General features: G+C 32.9%; 2 protein-coding genes across 20 annotated transcripts in view; both read left to right on the top strand.

Annotated features, from left to right (window-relative positions):
- Positions 1–19,208, top strand: part of LOC149773222 (protein furry-like) — a 242,636-nt gene that overhangs the window by 201,753 nt on the left and 21,675 nt on the right. For all 19 annotated transcript variants that reach the window (XM_089946600.1, XM_089946615.1, XM_089946613.1 and 16 more), the window contains 2 exons: positions 5,708–5,806; positions 6,771–6,965. In XM_089946600.1, the coding sequence (XP_089802726.1) occupies positions 5,708–5,806; positions 6,771–6,965 (294 nt within the window). The remainder of the gene's footprint in view (positions 1–5,707; positions 5,807–6,770; positions 6,966–19,208) is intronic.
- LOC149773223 (uncharacterized) overlaps positions 1–19,208 on the top strand; it is a 54,701-nt gene that overhangs the window by 3,989 nt on the left and 31,504 nt on the right. The gene's annotated exons all lie outside the window — the stretch shown is intronic.

The following is a 19,208-nucleotide window of genomic DNA, read 5'->3' on the forward strand; positions in this document are numbered from 1 at the left end:
AGAACTCCCGGATCATTGAGGTTTGGAAGTTCCAATATGATACATTAGTTAATACAACATGTATCACCATGAAACTCCAAAATAATTATCTTTTCCAATCATTTCTTAGCATATTGCCAAATAAGTGTCACTGGGGGGTTAGTTATTTACCTTACAAGAGTTTAATCTTCATAAGGTGTACAAATAAGTTTTCAAAAAGTAGGCAGGTGGAGTAAATAAAGCCTTGTTTCCTAGTTTATGGAGCTGCTAAAGTGCAAAAAATAAGAAACAATAAAGTCTCTTTGCCATGAATCTGCTGATAAATTATTTTATGTTACTTTGATGATTATGTCAAATCCAAAATTTCCATATCTGAGCAATCTGGGAATCATGTAGGATATATATGACATCATGAATCTAGGCAATAATGCCAAACTCGGTTCATAAAGTCAGAGATTGGCTTTAAGCAGTACTCAGGTTGCTCATAAAATTCCAAAAGCATGTAACACATGATACAGGTGCAGACCCATCACCAAACAAAGGAAGATGCACATGCATTTTGATGTTATGAGTGGCCAGCATTTTATTACATTAATTAGCACACATTTTATTACATTAATTGACACACATTTTATTACATTAATTGACACACATTTTATTACATTAATTGGCACACATTTTATTACATTAATTGGCAAACATTTTATTACAGTGTTTATTGCTTGTACTGTTTCTTAGAATCAAAGTTTGATGAAATGACAATAAAGGAATGTACAGATATATCTTTTAATCAACAAGATGTGTGTGTGTGTGTGTGAATTTATATGAGATGAAGATCTGAATAAGCACAGCTACCTTTCATAGGAAGGACAGTATGAACTTGATATGTGCATACACAAGGACAGTATGAACTTGCTATGTGCATACACAAGGACAGTATGAACTTGCTATGTGCATACACAAGGACAGTATGAACTTGATATGTGCATACACAAGGACAGTATGAACTTGATATGTGCATACACAGTATTCAACTGGCAGTAAGAAAAAAAGAACAGTTTTAAAGGCCATCTACCACACATATAATTGTATAGTTTAAAACTTTTGAAAAATAAAAATTAAACTATTTTTTTAAAAGATGCCCAAAACCCGATGGTATTTTAATGCATTCAATCACCACACTATAGAAACCAGCAGAGACCAGTTTACTAGGCGCTGTAAATTATATCAGAGCAAGGATGCATGGCTGAGTTATCAGATTAAGGAAGCTAACATGTAAACACATCAAGCTGTTAATTGCTTACCGTTATCAGAAGAGTTTAAGGCCAAATGTTTGATGAGGTGTTATAAGCAATGAAAAATCTGAGGTGGTCCATAACCACAAAAATGATTTGAACAAAAACACTTGAGTTAGTATTGTGATGTTTTTGTATTGTATGTGTTTGAATTGTTCAAAATGTGTTTAGAGGAATATTTAAAAGCAGCACATATATATTTTGTTCAGTTCATTTGCCAAAAACAGACACTTTCTCCCAGTACTTAGAAACTCTGGCTAAGAAATATGAGACACAGGAATACATTTTAAGTCCAGTTCAAGAACTTCCTCCTTCAAGTGAACATAACTTCGATGAGTAATGGACAGCAGTCAGCAGCCCTAACAATTCAGTGCATAAAAACTGAAGTATAAAGTTCTTTGCAGGCTGATTGTGGTTGTTTTGTCACTGCCATATTCTTGTACAAAATACAATGTTATTCAAAGGGAAACCCGAAGTGTGAAGGCTAGTGATCACCACAAATGTTTTCAGTGGTCACCAGGCAGTGATCTTGTGAAGAAAACTTGAAATGTTTTGTATTTTATATTAAAAAGTCTTTGCAGTGAACTATGAGATACACAACTCTTCCTTTTTCATTTAATTGCAATACACTGACTTGTATTAATTATTATTTTATCAATTTTCGTCAGAATCTGATTCATGTTCAAAACTTGCTGTTTTATTATTTTATCAATAAAATACACATGTAAAAAATCTGGTTTCCTTTCAATACCCTTTAAATCTTTTATAAAAATCAGTGTACCGGTTTAGAAGGCAATCTGCTGATGAAAATTGTAAATCAGTTGGTTCGATGTCCAGTTTCTGTCATATGTAAATGTTTATAAAATATATATGACCCTACTGCAGACAATAAGATTCCAAGTCCAAATGTTCAAAACCCTTTTAAAAATTTGAAAACATTATGGCATAAAAGATCTAATCTGATCATTGACATATCTCTTTGTGTATACAAATGTGCCTACCAAATCTGATCATTGACATATTTCTTTGTGTATACAAATGTGCCTGCCAATTGTGTATACAAATGTGCCTACCAAATCTAATCATTGACATATCTCTTTGTGTATACAAATGTGGCTGCCAATTGTGTATACAATTGTGCCTACCAAATCTGATCATTGACATATCTCTTTGTGTATGCAAATGTGCCTACCAATTGTGTATACAAATGTGCCTACCAAATCTGATCATTGACATATCTCTTTGTGTATACAAATGTGCCTACCAACTGTGTATACAAATGTGCCTACCAAATCTGATCATTGACATATCTCTTTGTGTATACAAATGTGCCTGCCAATTGTGTATACAAATGTGCCTACCAAATCTGATCATTGACATATCTCTTTGTGTATACAAATGTGCCTACCAATTGTGTATACAAATGTGCCTACCAAATCTGATCATTGACATATCTCTTTGTGTATACAAATGTGCCTACCAAATCTGATCATTGACATATTTCTTTGTGTATACAAATGTGCCTACCAAATCTGATCATTGACGTATCTCTTTGTGTATACAAATGTGCCTACCAAATCTGATCATTGACATATCTCTTTGTGTATACAAATGTGCCTACCAAATCTGATCATTGACATATCTCTTTGTGTATACAAATGTGCCTACCAAATGCATTATGATTAGCCATGAAAAGTATTACCCTCACTTTTGCCACTACTTGTATTTTATGTAAGGTAAGATGAAAACCTTATAATGGTGACATGTGCTTGTATTTATAATTTTAAATGTTATTTATTTTAATTTTTGTAAATTGGGAATGCACTCATGTGAATTGTGTGATTTGTACCAATTAAATATTTACAACCTTCAGAGTTGCAGTCAATAATATATCGCAAGACAGATATTTTGATAGTGTCTAGTTTAGATTGATGTATATGTATTCTAAGGGTCTTTATAGGTGGAAAGATATATATTTTGTTTTAATTACTGTGCCTAAAGTTGTTAGTTCTTACCAACTCTCTATTGTCTGTTAGAGGGATGTGTCCTTCCTTGTGGTATCAGAGCTACAACTGTTTTCCAAAATTGAAAAGTAGCTTTCTGCGAAGAACTATACATTTTTTTCACTCTGCAGTATGACATTTCTATTACAGATTTATCTTTCTGTACCTCAGCAAATGAAAAATCTTTTCCAAATTGAAAAGTTGCAATCCACAAAGAAGCATACAGTCGATTCATTTGCCATGTGATTAACTTGTACATTCCCATTTTATCTTACCTCAGTAAACTAAAAATGTTTTCCAAAACTGAAGAGTGCGAAGAAAGCACATCTACTACCTCATGTGGGTTTAGTTTAATCATGTGAAAAAGGTCTTTGTCAAAACGTTTGTCTCAAAAGTCAAAAAATGTATTTAAAAATTTGTAATTGTTGTAAATGTGTGAAGATCTCAGAATATGAACATATGCATACAAACATGCATTCCTTATCATCATCAAGTGATATTAATCATGCTAATAAAGTTTTCATCTAAACTCAAAAAATCCAAGAAGTTCAAAAAGGTGTTATAAAATTAAATCAGTGATAATCTGGTCAGGTCATTTATATATGCATAGCATATGGCAAATTTCTTTTCTTAATCTAGAGTTGTTCTATCCTAAATGGTATCTCATCTAAATTCAAACATTCTTTTTAGCATTGTACAATCTGCATATCGCCCTTGCCACAGAACTGAAGCTACTCTTCTAAAAGTAGTTAATGACAGTCTCTCTGCTTTGGATAGCGGAAAAATCACAGTCCTCACCCTCCTTGATTTGTCTGCAGCATTTGACACAATATACCATGATATATTACTTCACTGTCTCCAGCATGTATTTGGCATTCATGATACAGTCTTACTGTGGTTCAAGTCCTACTTGGTAAACAGGACTCAAATTGTGTCTGCAAATGGAATACACTCCAGCCCAGTTGATCTATGTTGTGGTGTTCCACATTAGTCTGTTCTTGGACCTGTTCTCTTCATTCTATACACTCAGCCACTTTGAAAAGTCATAGATCACCATCCAGTGTCTCGCCAATTGTACGCCGACAACACCCAAATATACAAATCTAGCCACCCAACTGAAGTTGATGCTACCATCCAAGGTGTAGAGAGGTGCATTTCTGATGTGAAATCATAGATGATATGTAACAAGCTGCAGATGAATGATGATAAAACTGAGGCCATTCTGATCACAACACAAATTCTTTCTCATTCCCATCCTTTACCTCAAACAATAAATATCAGCAACACCAACATTAAATTAACACAGTCAGTATGAAACCTAGGTGTTACTCTGGACAGTACTCTCACATTGCACCAACATGTCATGAACATATGCAAGGCTGCATATCTTGAGCTGAGACGCATCAGCTCCATTTGCAAATACTCTGTCTGTGTGGGTTCAAGTCTTGGGCTCGGCCAATGTGGATATGTTAGAAAGCTTGCTGGTAGCTTCTCGTGGGTCAGTAGTTCTTTCCGGGTTTTTCCCGGGTTCTTCCTCCACCATTAATACTGGCCGCCATGTATAGCCTATCTTGTGCTGAAAAATGGCATTAAACCCTATAACAACAACAACAACATTTGCAAATATCTTTCAGTTGATGCCACTAAACACTTGTGTGTTCATTAATATTTTCAAGACTGGACTATTGTAACTCAATTCTGTCTGGTTCATCTCAATATCTACTCCAGAAACTTCATGAAGTTCAAAACAACTGCTCAGATCGTCCTTAGAGTACCACAATCAAAGCACACCTGCCCGCTGCTCAGTACCCTACACTGGATATCCATTCGATCCAGAATCAAACACAAAATTTGTTCTCTGTGCTATGTTTCACTGACAGACTCCAGTCCAACATACCTATCCAACCTCACCCATGTGTATACACCAGCAAGATACTTATGCTCCTCTTCTGACAATCGCATACTCATTATTCCCACTATGAAAAGGAAGTCATATGGACAATGTTCTTTTGCATACCAGGACCCAGCAACGTGGAATGAATTGACCACTAAATTTGGACACAAAGACACAGCGATCCCATTCAAGAGTGCTCTCAAAACTCACTTATTTTGACTGCAAGAACAAACTTAAAGACCTAATGTTTCTTACCTTAAATATTTTCAGCGTGCTTTTTATGTTTTCTTATTTTAATGTGTTTGTTTTTTGTAATCATATCATTATACATATTTTTTATGTTATATGTGTTGTCTGTGTTGTAAAGCGCTTAGAGTTTCTAAAGATTAGGAGCTATACAAAGTCCTCCTCATTATTATAGAGTACTTTTTGCTAATGAGCTTCTTTGGACAGACAAACAGATGGATGGACAGGACCAAATCAGATTTCATGCATCTACATCAGCTTAGCAAAGCTTCATTGTAATTTCATTTCAGTTGATTGGAAGTGGAGTGGTGGATAGACACAAGCGTTGCCTGTTAGAGATGCAGGAGTGTTTCGAGACTTACTGCATGCGTAAAGACCAAACAGAACAGGTAAAACAAAGCATTTATTTGGGAGAGTCAGTTTTATGATGCAATCATTTAGGACACAATATTAAAAGATTATGTTAGATTCTCTTATTTGCTTTCTTGAAGTTTTCAATTTGCCTGGTGATGAAAAACTATCTTTATCCTGCCAGTGTATGGTTGGTGTCTAGTAGGGCTGTAATCTGCGCACATGTAAGTGGATTAATTTTGTATATTGCCTGTACATTTACAGAATTGGTAATCATGTGTATGATTATGCACTTGGTACAACATTTGGTAGTGTGCATATCCAGGCAGTGTGTTGAATTGTATTATCCACTTTTTCATTGTATATTTGTATGTAACTGTACAAGACAGTATCACAATAATCCTTAGGATATTTTGCCTTCATTGTCAGATGCTTTCAACAAAGACACATCTTTCAAATTATTCCTGTCATCATAAAAGGTAAGAGATGCACAGCAACTGAAATGGTCACAAGTTGAACAAGGAATGGCGTGCATAATATCAATCATTTATACAGAAATAGCTGTCATTGGTAAGTCTAACATGCAGATCTGGGGAAAGGTTCAGTTTTTAATAATTTCACAAAATGGTATCATTTTTGGCTGTTGTATGTCATATACACATTTAGAAATTATGGTAAACATAACAACATGTAAATAGAGCAAAATGTATGAATGGAAAATATTAGGCACGAAGTCATATATTTCTTGGGTTTAATAGATGGCTGTTGAGTGGAAACAGTTATGCAAGGTTTGTCTATATCAATTTGCAATTCAAAATATAAAATTGATAAATCTGATGGTCAGTTTGACAGGATCAAAATTGTCATTATTTTTCAAACTGTTTTGTCATAAGTTGAACTATTTATATGACTATATTAACCTTCAACTGCTTCATGTTTGTCCCTTTATGTTTCAGTGCCTTGAGTCCATCAAGTCTTCATGTTTGTCTCTTTATGTTTTAGTGCCTGGAGTCCATCAAGTCCTCCATAAAGCAGCAGTCCTTGGGGGATGGTGGAACCTCACCTCCTGCCTGTAGTGATGAACAGAAGGTGGACCTTGGGAGAAAGTTGTACAGTCTTGTCTTCCAACTTGTTCTACTCTTCGAAAACTATCTCAAACTTCTGGATGTATTCTGCTCAGTACGCACTTCCCCACAGGTGAGTCTGAAAAGTGAATAAGTTTCTTCTTCAGACAAGTTACCCAATCATGATATGTTAGAGGTACATCCAATCCTGTCCTCCCAAGCAAAATTAGATGTTGCTTTGTTATAACAACAGAAGTGCTACCAGTTCATCTGTTGCCTGGGTGGATGTCAGACTAGAGTGGTCTTCCCTTGGATAGATGGATTAGTTTCATCTGCAGTAGATGTGAACACTTTTCAGGGGATGCAACTGTGGGATGGACTTAGGAGGGTGAACCTGTATTATGATTGAATAAGTATTGTCCACATATTTTACTCTAAAATTTGGTTTCTTTAGTTATATTGCCTGATGGTAATATGTTAGGAAAATATGTATGAGGAGTAAAGAGTTACATCTCTTTATCTCTGAGTTTCTCCCATTTCCGGTCTCCTAACCTACATGAGGCAGCTTTGAGTTTCATCCGAGTTGTGGGCTATCGTTGGCATATTTTTTAATGCATTAATGCGATATAAATGGAAGAAACTCAGTCCCATTAATGCAGGAAAAGTAGATTAACATTCTTTGTGACAAAGCTGCTGAATGACCTAGCAAGCTAGCATGTTATGCTACAGGTTCCCCCAGCTCAAAATGAACCCTTTAGGCCTCTGAAGTAAAAACTATGATTTTGAGGATATATCATCAAAGAATTGGTTTCTAAAATAATCAAACTTGTTAAAAATTAGTGTCAGGGTATATAGGATGATAAACTGGGTTGTGTCGTTTTCTTTTGGCTGTGAAGAAGAGAAGACTTTGTTGGCCAAATGCATGTTTTTTTTCTTTTTATAATCAGTCCATACATGATGCCTGTTGTAGCACAACTATTTGGCTTCAGAACCCTAAATTAATCCCCTTTCCATGTTAGTGCTTGTTTAATAGTTAATTGTATATATTCCAACATCAGTTTTTTCAGATTATGACTTGTTTATGTGACATTGGATTAGAATAATTCACTTATGTTTTATTATATTCCAAACAAACTTAATCTGAGCAGGGTTTTCTGGTTTGTGTCAGATTTAATGATCAAAAACTTCTGTATGTTTTATACATTTGGGTGTTTTGTTTATTGGTTCATTGAGACATGCATTTAATCCATATAGATTATTTATTTTGCTTTTTTTTAATTTTAACTTGGCCACAGGCATGATATGAAGAACTATGATAGCTCATTGGTTAGTGTGCTGGACTTATGACCAGAAAAATGTAGGTCTGAATCCTGCCACTTGGTTGGCCTGAGTTGGCTGCCATTGTGTGTCCTTGGGCAAGGCACTTTATTATTCCATTGATGTCCCACAAAATGCAAGTCCAGTGCATGCATATGACAAAACCAGGACATCAAACCAGTAGATTTAAAAATTTTGATTAATTGATTGGCCTCTTGACCAGTAGAGTTTTTATCAACATAAATTTTACATTTTTCAAGGGGACTGAAAAGAAAACAATATGTACTATGTTTATTCTATAATAAAACAGCAACTTTTGAACTTGAATCTGATTCTAATGAAAAATGTAATATTGAATGAGTATTGTCAATTAAATGAAAAAGGAAGAAGTTTATATCTTTGTTCACTGCAAAGATTTCTTTAAAATAAAATCAACAACCATTTTTGATTTTCTTCTAAAGATACCAGCTGGTGTCCACTTGTTACATTCGTTTTGATTATTAAGTTTCACAGATCCTCAGTAGTTGTCTCGTCCAGATTTTCCTTGTAACAAAGACATAACAACCACATTCAACTTGTTATCAACATAAATATTCCTCTAAAAACAACTTGATCAACACAATAACAATTAAAGAACACAAAAATTAAAGATACTAAATCAAATTTTCATGCCAAAATAATTTTTGGGTCAGTCTCTCCTTTAACCTTTATATATCACCTCCACCAAATGTCAGCCAGTTTTTATTTAAAGACACAAAAGCCAGCAGGGACCAACTTGGATCCTTTTATTAATTATATAATGTTTCATAACACAATTGGCCTTAAATTCTGCAGATTACAACAATAAGGAAATCATTTAACAGTTTGTTATGTACATGTTAAACTTCCAAGTCAGTTACTCAGCCACACATCATTGCACCAGTATAATGCTTTTGGTTGCAATTAGACTGGTACCCACTGTTTCTGTAATGATTGGTTAGAACATGTAAAAATTCATGGGGGGGGTATACATATTTTCAAGATATTTTATTTTTCAAAAGCAGTAGATTTCGCTATGAAAGCAGTATGTGGTGTAGACAGCCTTTAAAACAGTTTTTTATCCTACTGCTGGTAGAATTAACTGTATGCCAATGGTCCAGATGTTCCCTTGCTATTCACAATTCTTTAGCTTCATTAATTTTACTGCTTTCATGGCATGGATTTTTCTGCTCATCCATTATTCACACTATAATTTTGGTGCAAAACTCCAGATTCATTCAGAATATCTTTGTGAAACTTTGTGCACATAGTTCACTAGTGATCTAAAGCTTTATTACAGTTGTGTCCATTGGTCTGATTGTCTGTCTGTCTGTCTGTCTCTGAGCATTGGTATTTTTTTGTGTGAGCATTGAATTCAACCCAATTAAAGTGCCATTAAAACCATGAAAACCAAGAAAAACAACTCCCTCTCTCCCTTTTCTCTCACAACATGCGTGTGTGTGTGTGTGTTTTTATATATATACACACACATATAAACTCCAGTCGTATGTACCAAAGTACTTTTTCATTGTACTGGTACTTCAGCAGTTTCTCTCAGCATGGAATGAACAGAAATTCTAGAGTAATCTTGCTGCATATTTAATGATATTAACAGCATGTCTTCATTGTTCATAAGTTATTTTTTATTTTGTTACAGAATTGTTGTATTTGTCATAAATTAATTTAGAATATTACAAATATAGTTACATTTATAATTCTTTAATCACATGCCACGTGTACCAGCATGGTGACCAAATGGGATGTTGTGAAAGATATTCTGTCTGTCCATAAACATTGTCATATTTGAAGTGTAACTCTCAAACCGCTCAATGTCTTTCAACCAAACCTTGATACACATGGTAAGAAAATTGTGTAGAGGTACTTTTGGATACTTAGAATTTCCCATATCCATTATTTTTATCTTACTTCTGAAACAAGATGTAGCAGATGTAGTATATGAATTAAAAGTACAGGTATGTAGCAGTACCAGGACATCAAATGTAGTATATAAATTAAAAGTACAGGTATGTAACAGTACCAGGACATCAGATGTAGTATATAAATTAAAAGTACAGGTATGTAACAGTACCAGGACATCAGATGTAGTATATAAATTAAAAGTACAGGTATGTAACAGTACCAGGACATCAGATGTAGTACATAAATTAAAAGTACAGGTATATAACAGTACCAGGACATCAGATGTAGTATATAAATTAAAAGTACAGGTATGTAACAGTACCAGGACATCAGATGTAGTATATAAATTAAAAGTACAGGTATGTAACAGTACCAGGACATCAGATGTAGTATATAAATTAAAAGTACAGGTATGTAACAGTACCAGGACATCAGATGTAGTATATAAATTAAAAGTATAGGTATGTAACAGTACCAGGACATCAGATGTAGTATATAAATTAAAAGCACAGGTATATAACAGTACCAGGATATCAGATGTAGTACAGTATATATAAATTAAAAGTACAGGTATGTAACAGTACCAGGACATCAGATGTAGTACAGTATATATAAATTAAAAGTACAGGTATGTAACAGTACCAGGACATCAGATGTAGTATATAAATTAAAAGTACAGGTATGTAACAGTACCAGGACATCAGATGTAGTATATAAATTAAAAGTACAGGTATGTAACAGTACCAGGACATCAGATGTAGTATATAAATTAAAAGTACAGGTATGTAACAGTACCAGGACATCAGATGTAGTATATAAATTAAAAGTACAGGTATGTAACAGTACCAGGACATCAGATGTAGTATATAAATTAAAAGTACAGGTATGTAACAGTACCAGGACATCAGATGTAGTATATACATTAAAAGTACAGGTATGTAACAGTACCAGGACATCAGATGTAGTATATAAATTAAAAGTACAGGTATGTAACAGTACCAGGACATCAGATGTAGTATATAAATTAAAAGTACAGGTATGTAACAGTACCAGGACATCAGATGTAGTATATAAATTAAAAGTACAGGTATGTAACAGTACCAGGACATCAGATGTAGTATATAAATTAAAAGTACAGGTATGTAACAGTACCAGGACATCACATGTAGTATATAAATTAAAAGTACAGGTATGTAACAGTACCAGGACATCAGATGTAGTATATAAATTAAAAGTACAGGTATGTAACAGTACCAGGACATCAGATGTAGTATATAAATTAAAAGTACAGGTATGTAACAGTACCAGGACATCAGATGTAGTATATAAATTAAAAGTACAGGTATGTAACAGTACCAGGACATCAGATGTAGTATATAAATTAAAAGTACAGGTATGTAACAGTACAAGGACATCAGATGTAGTATATAAATTAAAAGTACAGGTATGTAACAGTACCAGGACATCAGATATAGTATATAAATTAAAAGTACAGGTATGTAACAGTACCAGGACATCAGATGTAGTACAGCATATATAAATTAAAAGTACAGGTATATAACAGTACCAGGACATCAGATGTAGTATATAAATTAAAAGTACAGGTATGTAACAGTACCAGGACATCAGATGTAGTATATAAATTAAAAGTACAGGTATGTAACAGTACCGAGACATCAGATGTAGTATATAAATTAAAAGTACAGGTATGTAACAGTACCAGGACATCAGATGTAGTATATAAATTAAAAGTACAGGTATGTAACAGTACCAGGACATCAGATGTAGTATATAAATTAAAAGTACAGGTATGTAACAGTACCAGGACATCAGATATAGTATATAAATTAAAAGTACAGGTATATAACAGTACCAGGACATCAGATATAGTATATAAATTAAAAGTACAGGTATGTAACAGTACCAGGACATTAGATGTAGTATATAAATTAAAAGTACAGGTATGTAACAGTACCAGGACATTAGATGTAGTATATAAATTAAAAGTACAGGTATGTAACAGTACCAGGACATCAGATGTAGTATATAAATTAAAAGTACAGGTATATAACAGTACCAGGACATCAGATGTAGTATATAAATTAAAAGTACAGGTATGTAACAGTACCAGGACATCAGATGTAGTATATAAATTAAAAGTACAGGTATGTAACAGTACCAGGACATCAGATGTAGTATATAAATTAAAAGTACAGGTATGTAACAGTACCAGGACATCAGATGTAGTATATAAATTAAAAGTACAGGTATGTAACAGTACCAGGACATCAGATGTAGTATATAAATTAAAAGTACAGGTATGTAACAGTACCAGGACATCAGATGTAGTATATAAATTAAAAGTACAGGTATGTAACAGTACCAGGACATCAGATGTAGTATATAAATTAAAAGTACAGGTATGTAACAGTACCAGGACATCAGATGTAGTATATAAATTAAAAGTACAGGTATGTAACAGTACCAGGACATCAGATGTAGTATATAAATTAAAAGTACAGGTATGTAACAGTACCAGGGCATCAGATGTAGTATATAAATTAAAAGTACAGGTATGTAACAGTACCAGGGCATCAGATGTAGTATATAAATTAAAAGTACAGGTATGTAACAGTACCAGGACATCAGATGTAGTATATAAATTAAAAGTACAGGTATGTAACAGTACCAGGACATCAGATGTAGTATATAAATTAAAAGTACAGGTATGTAACAGTACCAGGACATCAGATGTAGTATATAAATTAAAAGTACAGGTATGTAACAGTACCAGGACATCAGATGTAGTATATAAATTAAAAGTACAGGTATGTAACAGTACCAGGACATCAGATGTAGTATATAAATTAAAAGTACAGGTATGTAACAGTACCAGGACATCAGATGTAGTATATAAATTAAAAGTACAGGTATGTAACAGTACCAGGACATCAGATGTAGTACAGCATATATAAATTAAAAGTACAGGTATGTAACAGTACCAGGACATCAGATGTAGTATATAAATTAAAAGTACAGGTATGTAACAGTACCAGAACATCAGATGTAGTATATAAATTAAAAGTACAGGTATGTAACAGTACCAGGACATTAGATGTAGTATATAAATTAAAAGTACAGGTATGTAACAGTACCAGGACATCAGGTGTAGTATATAAATTAAAAGTACAGGTATGTAACAGTACCAGGACATCAGATGTAGCATATAAATTAAAAGTACAGGTATGTAACAGTACCAGGATATCAGATGTAGTACAGTATATATAAATTAAAAGTACAGGTATGTAACAGTACCAGGACATCAGATGTAGTATATAAATTAAAAGTACAGGTATGTAACAGTACCAGGACATCAGATGTAGTACAGCATATATAAATTAAAAGTACAGGTATGTAACAGTACCAGGACATCAGATGTAGTATATAAATTAAAAGTACAGGTATGTAACAGTACCAGGACATCAGATGTAGTATATAAATTAAAAGTACAGGTATGTAACAGTACCAGGACATCAGATATAGTATATAAATTAAAAGTACAGGTATGTAACAGTACCAGGACATCAGATGTAGTATATAAATTAAAAGTACAGGTATGTAACAGTACCAGGACATCAGATGTAGTACAGCATATATAAATTAAAAGTACAGGTATATAACAGTACCAGGACATCAGATGTAGTATATAAATTAAAAGTACAGGTATGTAACAGTACCAGGACATCAGATGTAGTATATAAATTAAAAGTACAGGTATGTAACAGTACCAGGACATCAGATGTAGTATATAAATTAAAAGTACAGGTATGTAACAGTACCAGGACATCAGATGTACTATATAAATTAAAAGTACAGGTATGTAACAGTACCAGGACATCAGATGTAGTATATAAATTAAAAGTACAGGTATGTAACAGTACCAGGACATCAGATATAGTATATAAATTAAAAGTACAGGTATATAACAGTACCAGGACATCATATATAGTATATAAATTAAAAGTACAGGTATGTAACAGTACCAGGACATTAGATGTAGTATATAAATTAAAACTACAGGTATGTAACAGTACCAGGACATCAGATGTAGTATATAAATTAAAAGTACAGGTATATAACAGTACCAGGACATCAGATGTAGTATATAAATTAAAAGTACAGGTATGTAACAGTACCAGGACATCAGATGTAGTATATAAATTAAAAGTACAGGTATGTAACAGTACCAGGACATCAGATGTAGTATATAAATTAAAAGTACAGGTATGTAACAGTACCAGGACATCAGATGTAGTATATAAATTAAAAGTACAGGTATGTAAGAGTACCAGGACATCAGATGTAGTATATAAATTAAAAGTACAGGTATGTAAGAGTACCAGGACATCAGATGTAGTATATAAATTAAAAGTACAGGTATGTAACAGTACCAGGACATCAGATGTAGTATATAAATTAAAAGTACAGGTATGTAACAGTACCAGGACATCAGATGTAGTATATAAATTAAAAGTACAGGTATGTAACAGTACCAGGACATCAGATATAGTATATAAATTAAAAGTACAGGTATGTAACAGTACCAGGACATCAGATGTAGTATATAAATTAAAAGTACAGGTATGTAACAGTACCAGGACATCAGATGTAGTACAGCATATATAAATTAAAAGTACAGGTATATAACAGTACCAGGACATCAGATGTAGTATATAAATTAAAAGTACAGGTATGTAACAGTACCAGGACATCAGATGTAGTATATAAATTAAAAGTACAGGTATGTAACAGTACCAGGACATCAGATGTAGTATATAAATTAAAAGTACAGGTATGTAACAGTACCAGGACATCAGATGTAGTATATAAATTAAAAGTACAGGTATGTAACAGTACCAGGACATCAGATGTAGTACACTATATATAAATTAAAAGTAAAGGTATGTAACAGTACCAGGACATCAGATGTAGTATATAAATTAAAAGTACAGGTATGTAACAGTACCAGGACATCAGATGTAGTATATAAATTAAAAGTACAGGTATGTAACAGTACCAGGACATCAGATGTAGTATATAAATTAAAAGTACAGGTATGTAACAGTACCAGGACATCAGATGTAGTATATAAATTAAAAGTACAGGTATGTAACAGTACCAGGACATCAGATGTAGTATATAAATTAAAAGTACAGGTATGTAACAGTACCAGGACATCAGATGTAGTATATAAATTAAAAGTACAGGTATGTAACAGTGCCAGGACATCAGATGTAGTATATAAATTAAAAGTACAGGTATGTAACAGTACCAGGACATCAGATGTAGTATATAAATTAAAAGTACAGGTATGTAACAGTACCAGGACATCAGATGTAGTATATAAATTAAAAGTACAGGTATGTAACAGTACCAGGACATCAGGTGTAGTATATAAATTAAAAGTACAGGTATGTAACAGTACCAGGACATCAGATGTAGTATATAAATTAAAAGTACAGGTATGTAACAGTACCAGGACATCAGATGTAGTATATAAATTAAAAGTACAGGTATGTAACAGTACCAGGACATCAGATATAGTATATAAATTAAAAGTACAGGTATGTAACAGTACCAGGACATCAGATGTAGTATATAAATTAAAAGTACAGGTATGTAACAGTACCAGGACATCAGATATAGTATATAAATTAAAAGTACAGGTATGTAACAGTACCAGGACATCAGATGTAGTATATAAATTAAAAGTACAGGTATGTAACAGTACCAGGACATCAGATGTAGTACAGCATATATAAATTAAAAGTACAGGTATATAACAGTACCAGGACATCAGATGTAGTATATAAATTAAAAGTACAGGTATGTAACAGTACCAGGACATCAGATGTAGTATATAAATTAAAAGTACAGGTATGTAACAGTACCAGGACATCAGATGTAGTATATAAATTAAAAGTACAGGTATGTAACAGTACCAGGACATCAGATGTAGTATATAAATTAAAAGTACAGGTATGTAACAGTACCAGGACATCAGATGTAGTATATAAATTAAAAGTACAGGTATGTAACAGTACCAGGACATCAGATATAGTATATAAATTAAAAGTACAGGTATATAACAGTACCAGGACATCAGATATAGTATATAAATTAAAAGTACAGGTATGTAACAGTACCAGGACATCAGATATAGTATATAAATTAAAAGTACAGGTATGTAACAGTACCAGGACATTAGATGTAGTATATAAATTAAAAGTACAGGTATATAACAGTACCAGGACATCAGATGTAGTATATAAATTAAAAGTACAGGTATGTAACAGTACCAGGACATCAGATGTAGTATATAAATTAAAAGTACAGGTATGTAACAGTACCAGGACATCAGATGTAGTATATAAATTAAAAGTACAGGTATGTAACAGTACCAGGACATCAGATGTAGTATATAAATTAAAAGTACAGGTATGTAAGAGTACCAGGACATCAGATGTAGTATATAAATTAAAAGTACAGGTATGTAACAGTACCAGGACATCAGATGTAGTATATAAATTAAAAGTACAGGTATGTAACAGTACCAGGACATCAGATGTAGTATATAAATTAAAAGTACAGGTATGTAACAGTACCAGGACATCAGATGTAGTATATAAATTAAAAGTACAGGTATGTAACAGTACCAGGACATCAGATGTAGTATATAAATTAAAAGTACAGGTATGTAACAGTACCAGGGCATCAGATGTAGTATATAAATTAAAAGTACAGGTATGTAACAGTACCAGGACATCAGATGTAGTATATAAATTAAAAGTACAGGTATGTAACAGTACCAGGACATCAGATGTAGTATATAAATTAAAAGTACAGGTATGTAACAGTACCAGGACATCAGATGTAGTATATAAATTAAAAGTACAGGTATGTAACAGTACCAGGACATCAGAGGTAGTATATAAATTAAAAGTACAGGTATGTAACAGTACCAGGACATCAGATGTAGTATATAAATTAAAAGTACAGGTATGTAACAGTACCAGGACATCAGATGTAGTATATAAATTAAAAGTACAGGTATGTAACAGTACCAGGACATCAGATGTAGTACAGCATATATAAATTAAAAGTACAGGTATGTAACAGTACCAGGACATCAGATGTAGTATATAAATTAAAAGTACAGGTATGTAACAGTACCAGAACATCAGATGTAGTATATAAATTAAAAGTACAGGTATGTAACAGTACCAGGACATTAGATGTAGTATATAAATTAAAAGTACAGGTATGTAACAGTACCAGGACATCAGGTGTAGTATATAAATTAAAAGTACAGGTATGTAACAGTACCAGGACATCAGATGTAGCATATAAATTAAAAGTACAGGTATGTAACAGTACCAGGATATCAGATGTAGTACAGTATATATAAATTAAAAGTACAGGTATGTAACAGTACCAGGACATCAGATGTAGTATATAAATTAAAAGTACAGGTATGTAACAGTACCAGGACATCAGATGTAGTACAGCACATATAAATTAAAAGTACAGGTATATAACAGTACCAGGACATCAGATGTAGTATATAAATTAAAAGTACAGGTATGTAACAGTACCAGGACATCAGGTGTAGTATATAAATTAAAAGTACAGGTATGTAACAGTACCAGGACATCAGATATAGTATATAAGTTAAAAGTACAGGTATGTAACAGTACCAGGACATCAGATGTAGTATATAAATTAAAAGTACAGGTATGTAACAGTACCAGGACATCAGATGTAGTACAGCATATATAAATTAAAAGTACAGGTATATAACAGTACCAGGACATCAGATATAGTATATAAATTAAAAGTACAGGTATGTAACAGTACCAGGACATTAGATGTAGTATATAAATTAAAAGTACAGGTATGTAACAGTACCAGGACATCAGATGTAGTATATAAATTAAAAGTACAGGTATATAACAGTACCAGGACATCAGATGTAGTATATAAATTAAAAGTACAGGTATGTAACAGTACCAGGACATCAGATGTAGTATATAAATTAAAAGTACAGGTATGTAACAGTACCAGGACATCAGATGTAGTATATAAATTAAAAGTACAGGTATGTAACAGTACCAGGACATCAGATGTAGTATATAAATTAAAAGTACAGGTATGTAACAGTACCAGGACATCAGATGTAGTATATAAATTAAAAGTACAGGTATGTAAGAGTACCAGGACATCAGATGTAGTATATAAATTAAAAGTACAGGTATGTAAGAGTACCAGGACATCAGATGTAGTATATAAATTAAAAGTACAGGTATGTAACAGTACCAGGACATCAGATGTAGTATATAAATTAAAAGTACAGGTATGTAACAGTACCAGGACATCAGATGTAGTATATAAATTAAAAGTACAGGTATGTAACAGTACCAGGGCATCAGATGTAGTATATAAATTAAAAGTACAGGTATGTAACAGTACCAGGACATCAGATGTAGTATATAAATTAAAAGTACAGGTATGTAACAGTACCAGGACATCAGATGTAGTATATAAATTAAAAGTACAGGTATGTAACAGTACCAGGACATCAGATGTAGTATATAAATTAAAAGTACAGGTATGTAACAGTACCAGGACATCAGATGTAGTATATAAATTAAAAGTACAGGTATGTAACAGTACCAGGACATCAGATGTAGTATATAAATTAAAAGTACAGGTATGTAACAGTACCAGGACATCAGATGTAGTATATAAATTAAAAGTACAGGTATGTAACAGTACCAGGACATCAGATGTAGTATATAAATTAAAAGTACAGGTATGTAACAGTACCAGGACATCAGATGTAGTATATAAATTAAAAGTACAGGTATGTAACAGTACCAGGACATCAGATGTAGTATATAAATTAAAAGTACAGGTATGTAACAGTACCAGGACATCAGATGTAGTATATAAATTAAAAGTACAGGTATGTAACAGTACCAGGACATCAGATGTAGTATATAAATTAAAAGTACAGGTATGTAACAGTACCAGGACATCAGATGTAGTATATAAATTAAAA

This window comes from Sinohyriopsis cumingii, unplaced genomic scaffold (assembly GCF_028554795.1).
Source record: "Sinohyriopsis cumingii isolate HCF-2022 unplaced genomic scaffold, ASM2855479v2 utg000810l, whole genome shotgun sequence".
NCBI lineage: Eukaryota > Metazoa > Mollusca > Bivalvia > Unionida > Unionidae > Sinohyriopsis > Sinohyriopsis cumingii.